General features: G+C 47.8%; 1 protein-coding gene across 1 annotated transcript in view; it reads right to left on the reverse strand.

Annotated features, from left to right (window-relative positions):
- The window catches only part of LOC135366661 (filamin-A-like), a 75498-nt gene that overhangs the window by 12363 nt on the left and 49483 nt on the right, over positions 1–13652 (reverse strand). Inside the window, exons 24-34 of the mRNA XM_064599466.1 lie at positions 13538–13621; positions 11768–11905; positions 11535–11702; positions 9099–9245; positions 4978–5061; positions 4747–4884; positions 4003–4176; positions 3713–3859; positions 3136–3219; positions 2803–2940; positions 1966–2139 (exon numbers count right to left, since the gene is read on the reverse strand). Of these exons, the coding sequence (XP_064455536.1) occupies positions 1966–2139; positions 2803–2940; positions 3136–3219; positions 3713–3859; positions 4003–4176; positions 4747–4884; positions 4978–5061; positions 9099–9245; positions 11535–11702; positions 11768–11905; positions 13538–13621 (1476 nt within the window). The remainder of the gene's footprint in view (positions 1–1965; positions 2140–2802; positions 2941–3135; positions 3220–3712; positions 3860–4002; positions 4177–4746; positions 4885–4977; positions 5062–9098; positions 9246–11534; positions 11703–11767; positions 11906–13537; positions 13622–13652) is intronic.

The following is a 13652-nucleotide window of genomic DNA, read 5'->3' on the forward strand; positions in this document are numbered from 1 at the left end:
TTCCTCCGTGCTGTACTCCGTCGCTTTGCCAGTGCTAAAAGAAAGTGAAGCGTCGAGGGCAGTACCCTGTGCAAAAAGCGCTACCAAAGCTACGGAATACAGCACTGAGGAACAGCCACAACGTTTGTACAAACGGGTCGCGTCTGTTGTTTCGTTCCTTCGTGTGTTCCTCTGTCTCCGGGTTTTCCTTCCTATCATGGTTCACCAGCTAAACAGCATCCTGTGTCTTCTCGATTCGTCCGTGCGTTAAGCAACCATCACCACCACCACCTCCTTACCCCAACAGTCTCCCCACGACAACGAAATCTGACCAGAACCAGGATCGAAACCAGATGTTCGCTTTCTAGTCCACTCTCCTATAATGCCAGAAAGCACCCTCCCATGTGACAAAGCTTGTCCCGCGTTGCTGAGTTGGCTGCTTTCGGTTTCGGCAGGCGTCTTCGTACCTGGGTTTGCTAAGGGGACACTTTTGATTTCCTTTCCAAACAACCGCTGAGGAACGCCGCGAAATAGAAGAAAACGATGCTGCACAAGTTTACAAGCATGCCTTCGGCTGAATATTTAGCCTATGCGCTGTACCGCTGCCAAAACGAACGACTATGCTCCTCGCCAGGCATGACCTCGGCACGCCAAGCATGACGCGCTACTAGCGGAACGGACATCGATGTCGTTGCACGTGCGCGTTGCCATTGGACATTGCAGTTGTGTATATAACTGTTTATATACCCGGGTTCGAATCCCGGTGCCGGCTGTGCTGTCTAGGGTTTTTCCTGGGTTTTCCTCGGACGCTTTCAGACATATGTCGGCACAGTTCCCTTAGAAGTCAGCCCAGGACGCACATTCCCCCAGGGCGTTAGTCGTGACGTTGCCCACCTTTGCGAGGCCGAAACGGCGAGCCCTTTCATCACCACCTTATATACCGCTCTATCTAGCTCTACCTACTACGCTCTCTATCCATGCAATTCACGTCCGCATGCTAGTTTCCTGATTTCCTGGGGTGCGAATTCCAGGTTACGTCGAATATAGCCGAGAGTCCGGTTAGCATTGCCAGCAATGAATTCAATGTGCTTGATATACATATTCTAGAAAAAAAAACATAACGAGAATTAAATAAAATTTCTTCCTTGACTGAATCACGTGACTTTGCGACACGGGCGATAGGCGTTCAGCAGTATTGAGCATTATTTTGTGGGTTCATAAGACAACGCTGATGTGACTGGAAGCTAAGATACGAAAAGATAATGGACTGCTGGATTTCTTTTTCTTTTTTTTTTTCTTTTTTGCTACGAGATTGGCCACGTGCGCCTTTTTCCATCTGGCAACCCTGTCATCTTCCTAAATGTTATCTGGAGGAGCCACGGCACTTACACGTCCTTCGCGTCCAGAGTGTGGGGGATGGGGTAACTTCGCCAACAATCCTGGTGGTTACAGTGGTACAGGGAGGAGCATCCCAATGAGGGGTGCTCGGATATTTTCTGTGGTGGGTAGTTCTCTTGGCCTACCCAATCCCAGAGCAAGAGGGTTAGCACACCTCTCCCTCTCCAGTGCCACCATCATCTCTCCCCTCTCTCTTTCACACTCCCCTCTCCTCTGGGTGCACCGAGCCGCCACTATACAGAGCAAGCTGACTGCACCTTCCCCCTACATCACCGCACACACACCACCACCAGAGAGTGAACATCAGCGGGGACGCGCTCGCTCCGGTAAAAGCTCGAGGATGACATTTGATGCTATAGGCGTCATAGTCAATGTATATTTTGCAGTGAAGCCAACTAGCTGGCGCTCACTGAGCTGAATTTTGTGCTCCCTTTATATGAGGCAACACATTTTCGGAACATAAAGCGCGCTGGTGACCTAGTGCTTTGCGCACAGGATTCTCAATGTTTAGGAATTTGTGAAGCAGTGATCGAAGGTATGTCGCATTTTTTTTTCCTTTTTTTATAATCATCAGTAGAGTAGACGTACCTGGGATGTCTTCCTCGTTGAAGGTTATGTTCACATAGTGCGGTGTTTTCTCAGTGGGTACGAATGTCACTTCGTATATGCCGTGACTCTTCATTGCAAAGTCGGCGCACACAGACGATTTTCGCGTTCGTACGACGAGCTCCAAGGTCCCGTTTCCAGCTTGCAATGCATCAACTGCCAAAGAGATATGGGAAGGATAGATTGTCATTAATAAGAGAAATTGATAGTGCATATGGGCTGTTTCTCAACGTTAAATACGGTTGATGAAAGTTCGAGTCATTGTTTTACTATATGGTTCAAAGGAAAAGCCTTCTGTAACGATGTTTCAGAACAGGCAGAGGCTAGTAAACGGAAGTATACCACTGATTCAACAGCATTGAACATGAACTGTGAAGATTTTTTTCTAAAACAGCACCATTTTTGTAAAAGCTGTACCGCTGAACAGTTTTTAGTCACCCACGCACTCAATTTAGTGACGCATTCAAAATGATGGAGATATCACCAGGGTTTCGAATTGCCTCACATCTTGATGAAGGAAACTTCGTTTTGGCATTTGAAGCCACGAATGAAGCTAGCAGGGAAGGACCTCTAATGAGAAGGTGTATTTCACAGATGAAATGGGAATATAAACATGTTTTTGGTGTATGTATGCATGTTTGTATGTGTGCATGTTTGAATGTTTGAATGTTTGAATGTATGCATGTTTGACTGCATGCCTGTATGCATGTTTGACTGCATGCATGTTTGAATGCTTGTATGTATGCATGTATGCATGTGCGCATGCATGTATATGTATGTCTTTATCTCGTCTGGATCCCAATAACGAGGTGCACATACCTTGAAATGTGACGGGCTTGTTTATGAATCCAGGGTTAAGGCCCGTGACCCTAACCTTGCTGACATCATAAACATTACATGTGAACGGGCTTCCTGCCAGCGGGTTTCCATCCAGTGTCACATTCACTTGATTCGGGCCTGAAAAATACAGAGAACAGCATTCTAGTACATCGTGTTTTATTCATTTTATTACAAAGAAAGGCAGTATTGTAATCATTCTCTCTGTTTATACTGATTCATTAAGCTATAAATTTATCGTAATACAAAGGCGTTATTACAAAAAACAAGCTTTGACAATAGCAATGAAAGGTAGTAGCAACGCATGACACTTACCTACTTCCATGGGCTGGAACTCAGCTTCAAATGTAGTGGCGGACGACTTTTTCAGCGTGACGGGCACCTTTTTGCCTGAGGGGGCTTCAGAAATTTACAAACGGCTCAGTATACGTCGCTCAACACTAGTGATTACAAGGATAAGCAAGACCAGATCATGCGGAAGACAAAGTAAATACACATTCAGGGGATTTTCCCTTTGTGTACCAAAGAATTTCGTGGCAAAAATGACGCTACTCAAACGATTCATTTACGTGTAGCGGTGTGGATGCGCTCTAAAACCGCAAAACCTTTTTTTTTTTTTTTTTTTGCTAGTCTCGGCTCCAAAACTAGATTCACGTGTAACAACAATGCACCAAAGTAACGTTCCTCGTACTTCCAAAGGATATACGTGATGGCATCAAGATTATCGTTCAAAATGGACACTCATCAGACATCCAAGGGACGTATACTGCGCAGGACAGAACAATTTGCGTACCCAAAAACTGACGTCCGCAGGACATCCATGCAACGTTCCGGATATCGGAACGCTCCTTGGAACATCCCTGGGAGATTGGTGGTTTATTGGGCGACTCACCAGTTATAGCCACTTTGCATTCCGCATTCTCCGTGCCCTTCGTATCGATGGAGAACTTTGCTGATCGTCCAATTGAAGTCGTTCTCAGTGAAGGGCCGCTGACCATCGACTGACTGCTATCGCTGACTTTAACAAAGAACGGACTCCCTGCAAAGACCACGGGGTTGAGGAACTTGGAAGCCAGAAATCGTGATACATTCCACTTTCAGTGTATCAAAACAATGTATCATCCAACGAGAAGGTGCGTCCAATATCGGCAAACATGCGCCACTCCAACAAGTGTCTCTTACCGGGTACGGGTTCACCATTGAATTTTACGCTGAGCGTATGAGTGAGAGGCTCGCTCGGTTTGAAGTTGACCCTGAACTTTGCGTTTCCTTCAGACTGCACATAGTTGGGAACGTTACGTCCGCCCACCGATACGATGATCTCAAGGTTACCAGCTCCTGCCTGGCTGGCATCAACTGTAAATAGAACGGCGGACATGTTAGCTGGAGACATCGTGCGGTTAAGTACGCCGCTTCATGTAATCGAGTTCGGTTAAGACAGTCCCTATTTACAACAACTTCATTGGCGCAGTAAATCAGCCGCACAGAATAACGAAAGACGTCTCCTCCAGCGACACTTGATGGCATCATGCTGGTTGCGTGCGACAGACTTTGCACTGCACTTCAATAAAGAGCCGACCGATTTTCACAATACCGGTTTCTTTCGACAGCTTTTAGAAATCCACATTGAATGGACGTAACACATAACCCTATTGATTTTATTTTATTTTTTTCTGTAACCGCGTCAACGTCTATGCGGAGCCGCTGTCATGCGGCGTCGTATGTCTCAACCCTGTCTCGGGTCTATGTATCGAACGTCAGCTTCGAACCCAGAGGCTAACGCTCCGCGGCGCTGCGGGTTGAGTAGGCCATGTTATATTTATAGTTAAGTGTGACGGCGGTTGTACAATCCGACGCGGGAATTCGCAAGATCTTCGTTTTGTTGCACAACCATTTCGTTGCAAAGTGAAAAATATCTGAACTCACTGGAAAAGTAGACAGGCCGCCCGACTACACCGCTAGCAATATCAGCCACGCGGACCTTGGACGCATCGTACACCTTGCTCATAAAGGGGCTGCCGAAAAGTGGATGGGAGCCCAAACGGAGGTCCACGCTGTGATCACCTAAGGAACATGAAATGTAAGTGAGCAACCTTAATATGTACAGTGCAACATCACCCACAAACGGTGGTGCCAAAAAAAAAAATAATAACTCACCAACTTCTGTGGGAGTGTATTCGACGCGGTATCCGCTGTTGTGGTTCCCCGTCACAGAAGCTTTGAGGGCGGCTTGGCTTGGGCCTGGAAATAAAATACGTGAATGGTTAATGAAATTTGATATTTGGTTTGAAGCGTCGCTACTTCGTACGCAAATATTGCCCATAAAGTACCGTACTAAAGACACGGTGCGTTCATTTATTTGCCCGTGACTTTCACGGAATAATGCGTCAAAATCTATCTTACTTCTTTGTGACCTGACACACAACTGAATGTAAATAAGAAAACTAACAGAAGAAAACAGTACCCAGAGGCCCTACACACACATAAATTACGATCATCTCCCTTCTTCCTCTCCTGTGAAAAAGCCGCCGGCTTCGTTTTTCCTCTCTCTCTTTCTGTCACGCTAAATAGACGCACTGATCATCAGTGTGTGCAAATATAAAACCATGAGAAGTCTGTACAATTCTATATTTACGGAAACACTCATCAATGGTGAGATATGCGAAAAGGAGCGACATAGAAAGACGACTTGCGGAATGATTTCTTCCGAGCCCACTTAATGGTTAACCGCATGCCTATTTGAGTAACCGACATACGTGGCCTTTTGAACGCAAATAAAATTAATTATTTTGTGATACGCTTAAACTACTACGGAAGAAGTATCGTGGAGCATTCTTAGATGAAGGACTCGAGGACGCACCTCTGTTGCGTTTCAGCCGGTCAGTGGGACTCCACTTGGCTTTAGGAGTAGCAAGCTGAATATGTAACCAAGTTCGAAAGCACTGTGCAGGTACGATTCTTCCCAACAAATCGTGATGTCTACAAACCACTGACAAGTTAAGATTCCGGAGCCATATAGTGCTCGACTGCCATCCGCCGAGCATGTACACACTGTGCATGCTGCGCGCTGACTTTTGATCAGAACTTTTGACTGAGTTAGTAAACCGGGGCGAACCCGTGAATACAATAATAAAATACCCGGCTCCATATAAAACTTCATATTCCACTCAAGCCATACACTTCGCATAACACAAATTTGACAGTCATGTCGGGAAAAGGCATCCACACATATAGAGGGAAAAGTACAATTTCCACGAGTTTCTTACAACTTAGCTTGCAATCCTCTGCTGTTTCAACGAACCATACATTAATTTCAGATTTGATGCCCCGCAATGCACGCTGTCACGTATGAGAGAAGCGTGATGTGATGGGATAGAAAAAGAAAAAAAAACGGGGATTTGAGTCTCGACAAAGTTTTAAGTTTTAGTACATCGTACGCTATTGACTTTGCGTAAGTAACGGATAGCGCTAATGGTTCTGCGCACGCCCATAACAGAAAAGGAGGCTTCCCGCAGTCCGCAGAACCACCAACGCTATCTCTTACGTACGCTATCACCTTTGCGTAGTGTACTAAAATTCTCTATTTTGTTCCGTTTGATTCCCTTTCCGATGATTCCGTTTGATACCTGAAGCAATCCACAGTGCAGGAAAATATTCCTTTTAGGGTGCTGATCCAGTTTAATCCATCTTAATCCAGTTTAATCGAACTCTAATCTTCGCGTTGGGTCACGACAAAAATAATAATAACGCGGATGCTCGCATTTGATGCGAAACCTCAAAACTCCCAGACAAAACGGCGAAGAAGCAGGCGGCCTCATGGCTTCGACGTTCCATTACTGGCACTCTGCGACAGGGAAGTCTCACGGTGCCAGTAATGGAACGCTTCAAAGTCAGAACGCATTATCCTCCGACAGGAAGACACGGCCATATACTCACTCAAACGGCCAAGTCCAACAAATCCGACAGAGACGAATTAAAGCCTCGCAGAAGCAAAAGCCGCACTAGACACTGACTTCTTCACAACGGGTAACCACATGGTAAGAACACTGGAAGACATGTGTAGACACTCATCACATCCAGTTGCTTCCCCCCATGTGAGCAGGAGAGATCCACAGCGTGCCACGAGGCGACGTTCACTGAATAAGTTACACAATAGAATGCGTCACGCCACGGTGCACAAGTGACCAGGTGCGGGGAGGTTATACCTGGTTGACTTCCTTCCGCCCACCTCTTTTCTTTCTTTCCTTTTTTTTACCGCGTGTTTTCGTACCTGCCCATTATACTCTTGTCGTTCGACCGTGCGAGTTGAGATAGCTCTCAGGTATGGAAAGAATCTGATCTCTGAAGCGAAAAAATTTGGTGTAACATTGGGAGAAGGACGACCATGGCTAAGTTTTAGGTAGATAGCCCCGTTGGGTGACCCTGCGGAACGCTATTTTGCCTGCGTGTTGGAGTGAACAAAGAATGTTGGGTCGAACGAGCATTCAGGTTGCGTTTTTTTTTTTTTTTTTTTTGCATTGCGTGCTTTTTTGTGTTCTTCGACTGTACGATGGCCTTTCCCTACTTTCACTGGGACAAAGACAAATATTTCATCTCTCGCATTAAATTGCGGGAGAAAAAGCAATTGTTCATGAACATGACGGAAAAAAAGTGCAACAAAGACAAAGCTTTGCTAGTACTGCATAGAAAAGCTGGTGTGCAAGATGACGACGCGCCAACGCACCAGGGACCACCAATGTTGAAGAGATTCCTCACTTGGGTCCTCAGTAGCTCCAGGGAGTGCTTCGGGTACACGCTACAGTACTCAACGCTCTTCATTCGTAGAACACTGCCAAACTAGGACGCCATTGAGGAATTTCCTCAAAGTTCGTGCAAGCTTCTCCGCTACTCAGTTCCATCGGTGCAGTCCGAAATCTTCAACAGAAGCACATCTGGCCGTCCCGGACATACCATAACCGTCGATCTGGACTCACGCACATGTACAGGGACACCATTTACTCTACATTGGCTTCGACAATGGCTCTCCGAAGTCAGAGGATTCGCACCGAAACAGAGCCAGGAGCAAGAACAGAAATAACCGTCGACCAACGGAGGAGCAACTCGCCACGTTGTATCCAGCCGTAAACAGCGAACCGGCAGGCGACTCCCGAGAAGTTATGCCGAGCAGCGAGGTGAGACAAAGCTGTCGTCACAGAGTTCTTAAAGCCTATGCCGTGGAGGCACAAACTCTTCCCACTGCCCCTAAAAAGTTCAATGTGGAAATAGGCAGTTTTAAAAATGGGACACCCAAGCGCTCCGGGAACCCAAAGAAATAAGGCTTCATCACTGCAGATGCCCAGAACAAAAAACAGTGTTTCGCGCAATGCTCGGTGATGACTTCTTATTTCTTTTGAGGCCCAAAAGCGATTGGGGACCCTACTCTAAGACTGCCGGCTGATGCCGGTTTCAAGTGTGCCATGATAGCAACACCTCGAGAACGTTGCAGGCTGCCCTCCGGTGATGCGGGTTGCATCCCTTTAACCACCAATACCCTCAGCCCAAACTTCATTTCCTTAGATTAACCTCCTTTTTCCAATTTTGAAGACAGTCACACATGCAGAGAAATGATTGTGCTGTGGGATGTCTTCGAAGTTTTTGCATTTTTCGGCGCCTTTAAAGCGAGGAAGGAATGGAGGAGCCGGTGACATTCTAGTTCCAATGTTAGCCAAAAGAATTCTTCTTAACTGTGACAAAGCAGGAGAAACGGATGAAGTGTTCGGATGACCTGAACTGTGAGGGGTGACAACAAGAACTTTATTTTGAGATGATGAAAGGGGAGTTTCATCGCCAGGGGCGATATTCTACCCCGATATACAACCCCTCTGCACCCTAGCACTCCCCGACGGTCTCACGCACCCTCTACGCATCTCCACCCTTCATCTTCCATCTGTTCTTTTCTGTGCGGTCAACAACGGTGAGCCGATTCTGTCATTACCTCCTCCTCCTCCCCACTCTCCCCCATTGCTGATGGGTGAAATATACAACAAAGTGCATTTTAATACAATTTGCATCCTTCTAACTCGTCATATCAAGAGGAAAAATCAAATAACATAGTAACTCAATGTCCACTTGAGTTCACGCACACTCGATGAACTGAGCTCGACACGTGGTCCTTCTAACCGACCTAATACCGCCATGGCCTAACCTAACCAGAACGTTTGCGTGCGAACCAGGCCTGAACAGAAAGCAACAGCGAATAACTTCGCGTGCATACGTCATAGAAGAGAGAATAACATTACCTGTGACGTTTACGCTGAGGTTTCCGATGTCCTGTCCACTTGTGTCCACCATAAAGTACGCAGGCTGGTTTATGGGAACTCTTTCCACACCCTCTCCGGTCACTTTGATTTTGGACAAATCTGCTATGATGCACTCGAATGGGCTCCCTGCAGGTAAGTCGGTACAAAAGTCAAGCCCATTTTTAGGTCAATGGGTTAGAAAATAACTAAGTTACCCGTGCTTGCACTGAATCAAAAAGGTACCCTATATGACGTCACAGTATAGTGCTGGACAAAAGCTTAGGCAACACGGGAGCGCCGTAACTCTCTCCCTCGGTGATACCTTGCCGACGGACGGAAGCGGGCACATGTGCCTGTTTTTAGTGGTGGGCCGGCAAAACGTCCCTGGAGGCTTTAATGACGACCTTAGCGGGATTGGAGTGATCCAGGGAGTCCAACGCTTCTTCGGGTTTTGCCTGAACATATTCTTTCTGAGCGCTTGGACTCTGAGCACTCTGAGACGCACGGCACTGTCGGAACGCTTGAGAGATCTACCAGGGTCCAGGTCACGTGGCTTCCGCCGAGAATGCTTAACCTATCGGCATGGTTGCTTCGCCATCGTATTGCAGCTCGCATCGCAGCGCCTCCATTTTGTGCCTATCTTGCTATGCTTGGACGGGAAACCGAAAGTCACGTCCAGTTCCGCATCCGTCGTCTCGCTGCTCCGAAGACTGCTGACGCGTTCCGCTTGCGCGAGGTTCTTCCGGCTGGGATTTAGAGCGAGAGCCGTATTCTTCGGATTCGATTCAAGGGGTCGGAACGACCGTCCGAAGACACCCGTTGTAGGATCCTACTACAATTTCTCCACAAACGGAACCAGGTGTGCGGCAATGCCACGAGTCAGACCCGATCGCCGCGCAATGGTCACGGTGGTAACACAGGAGACGGCGGACCACACATACCAATATCACCACTCTGATACATAGGTGAACGAAAGCTGTATTACAAGAGGAAACATGGTTATATTCTTATAGCAGAAGGTTTGCCAAAAGCACAGTAGAGCGATGGAACATATATGCCCCAAGAACTCTGCGGCTGCTTCCGTGGGTCCGGATACTGACCTTCAGATACCACACCGTGAGTGCATGCATCAGTAGCTGACCGAAAGCCGCCGAAGTCCTGCCGTCTTCACGTCCCTCGTACGTCACGGCCTCTATTAGAGACTACGGCTGTTTACAGTTTCGATCGAGACCAAGTGCACCTCAGACAAGGTAAGTGCTGTTTCTTTTTTTTCAACGACGAAGACTAGCAAATGTCGACAGTAACACTTTATTTTAGTGGTGATGATTGGGACGTTTCAACGCGACAGGCGATGCCCCACCTCATTACTCGTGGGAATTTGGTGAAAATATAATGATGAGCATCACAGTGAGCACTGACCGGAAGAGCCAGCAGTGCTTTTTGAGGCAGGGCGTTGGTCAGTTGAGTTCGACTATAGCATGGGTAACTTCGTCATAGTGAAAGGGCGGGAGTCTAGCAGATCTAAAGACAGAGTAGGGGGGGTGTAGTCATGAAAGGTTGGTAGCGCGGGCAATGGAAAAGGGCATGTTCCAGATTGTCCTAGTAAAAGCATCAGTTTGGGGACTCCGCCAGTCGCAAGCGGTAATGTAACTAAGCCGTAAAGGAGTCGCATTGAGTCGCATCCAATACATTAACGTAGCATCTTGACGAGAGGCACATCGTGGCATCCGTAGAGCAAGAGTTGAACCAGCTCTTTTAATCATAGACGTGGAAGGTGCAGCACCCGTCAACCTTAATATTAACACTGAGGGAAAATTTCGGTCTCATTTCCGAGCGCAATAACGGCCACCCTGGGGCTACCGGGGAATGTTTAGTGAACAAAATCCTTGCGTTAGACTAACAGAATAATTTTGTTCAATTAAGATTTCCTCACGGCCCCAAGGGTTGCTGTAATCGCGTTCGGGAACGAAACCATATTTTCTCCAGCGTTATTATTAAGGTTGACGTGAGCTGTACAAGGGTATACAAGTTGCCTCCGCGAGAAGAGACCATCAGCGTTTCACTTGGGAGTCTTCCGAATGAATTAACCGAAACTAAACGAAGTCTAATAGCGCAAGCGCGTTCTGACACTCTCTGTACAGGTGCACACAGTCTTCAAGCTACTTTTTTTTTTAATTTCCTGCTAGCGCCGCGAAGCAACTGTGGCTATGGTCGGCGTACAGACGTGGACAGCCGGAAGGAGTGAAGGACAGAGGGGTCAGTATGCGTCCTGGACCGACTTCTGGGGGAACTGCGCCGACACGATCGTCTGGAAAGTCTGGCGGAAAACCTGAGACAGCACGTTCAGCCCGGATTCGAACCCGCGCCACCTCCCAGTCTCGGCAATTGGGTTGGTTTCACGAGTTGGTTTCAGGCAATCTGTATCTGTGCGCTCACCTGGCACATGTTCTCCATTGAAGCGCACTTCAATTACGTGCGGACGGTCATCAGTCGGTGTGAAAGTGATGGCGTACTGGGTCAGCGACTGTGCCTGCGGCGTCGTTGGGACTGTCCCGTTGTTGACCATCACTTCCAGGTTTCCTGGTCCGGCATGTGCAGTCTCCACTGCAACAAAACCAGTGCCGCACTGTCAGGGAACGGAAAGTTTGGTAAGGCGTTTCTAGGCTTACCAATAAATGTTACCGGCTTCCCCACGATGCCTCGCGGAATATCTCGAACCTTGATCTGTCGAATGTCAAACACCTTGCACGTGAAAGGGCTGTTCGGGATCGGAGTTCCGAGATGGGCTACATGAATCCTGTGCTCTCCTGTAACACGACGAGCATTGGTCATCATTTCACCATGTAACTCATTTCACTATTTTAAAGGGACTCTTCCCTCTCCAAGCATCAATGCGTAGGTTTTTGTTTTGTTTTTTGTTTCCACTAGTAGTGCATTCCCTGATTTACCGAATCTCTGCTTCATATTTCCCCAACTTCTGCGGTATAATTTATTATCGGTATTATAAACCAATGGAATCCACATTGTTCGAAATTCCGGCGCAGAGAGACGAACGTGGCGTCACCAGGGCGTTCCCTTGCAGTCGGAGAATACGTGACAAGGAGGAGGGCGGAGGAAGGGACAGGGTGGGAGGAGGGGAATGGAGTGGAATGGAAAGGAATGGAATGGAAAGGAATGGAATGGAAAGGAATGGAAAGGAATGGAAAGGAATGGAATGGAATGGAAAGGAATGGAAAGGAAAGGAATGGAATGGAATGGAAAGGAATGGAAATGGAAAGGAATGGAAAGGAATGGAAAGGGAAGGAATGGAAAGGAATGGAAAGGGAAGGAATGGAAAGGGAAGGAATGGAAAGGGAAGGGAAGGGAAGGGAAGGAAGGAATTGGACGCTCGCACGTGATTGTCCTGGCCAACGCCACTGATCACAATGAGCTCATCTGGAGACCATCCTACTTGCACCTCCTCGTAGGTGCAGATCTGCTTCTGGCTCTCCCGACAACATACATGTAACACCCGAAATGCGTCGGTGCCTTTCGGCTCGCGGGAGAGTTGTTTGGGGTCAAATTGTACTGGCATGCATCTTTATTTCAATTATGTTGGGGAGCGAAACTTTCCCTTGAACAACTCCTAATCATTTACCTACTATATCTGCCCCCTAAAGGCCAACCGCATGCGGCGTTTGTCGAGCTTCTCTCAGTGCAAGCGGCAAACAGCGTGCAGCGTTTCCACAACGGCATAAGGACGGCCTCCCGAGCTAGCTTTTGCATACGCTCTCGAGGAAACAAACTCCACATGACTTGATAAACACATTTATTACGAGTCACACACACATACACACAGGTGCTTTTGGGCAATACCACATAACGAATAAGGTACAGCAGTGAGCGCGCACGGTGTCATTCGCCATGAATGTCGTTCCGGTGTTGAACTTCCCAAAATACCTAAACACGCAGAGCGAACACACCGTTGCAGTTAACACCTTCATGATCTGTTCCACACTTTCTCCTTTGTGTTTTACATGCTGAGTTACGGCAGCTCACGCGAGAGTAACGTTTTGAACATTCGGAACTATGTTCTACACCGAACGGGCGGTACGTGATCCGCACGGACTATTCGCGACTCCAGCGAACTATAGGTGGCGCACGCCGAACCTGGACTCGAGGGTTGCCACTTCCACCGCTAGGTGGCTACGGCTTCGCTGGAGTCGCGAATTCTGCGAGTCGCTGTCTACAGGGCCTCCCAAGAAATACCACGACCAGATGCTTATCTGATGCTATTCTCTGATTTCGCCGTTTGAGGTCCAAACGTCCCGCCGTGTCGTGGCCTGCCGCTCGACAAACGCCGCGGCGCGGCGCCCAGAAAACGCCTCACACGGTCGGGCTTTTACGCCCGTGCGCAGGTTGCATTCACGTGTACTTCCACATGCCATAGAATGCCTTACCTGTCCTGCTAGGCAAAAATTCCACTTTAAGGTTTCTGCCTCCAGCGTCCTTGAGGGAACAAGGAACAGGAGACCCGTCGGGACCTGTTCAAAAGCAAGTAAAACCATAAGCAAT

This window comes from Ornithodoros turicata, chromosome 8 (assembly GCF_037126465.1).
Source record: "Ornithodoros turicata isolate Travis chromosome 8, ASM3712646v1, whole genome shotgun sequence".
NCBI classification, from domain to species: Eukaryota; Metazoa; Arthropoda; class Arachnida; order Ixodida; family Argasidae; genus Ornithodoros; species Ornithodoros turicata.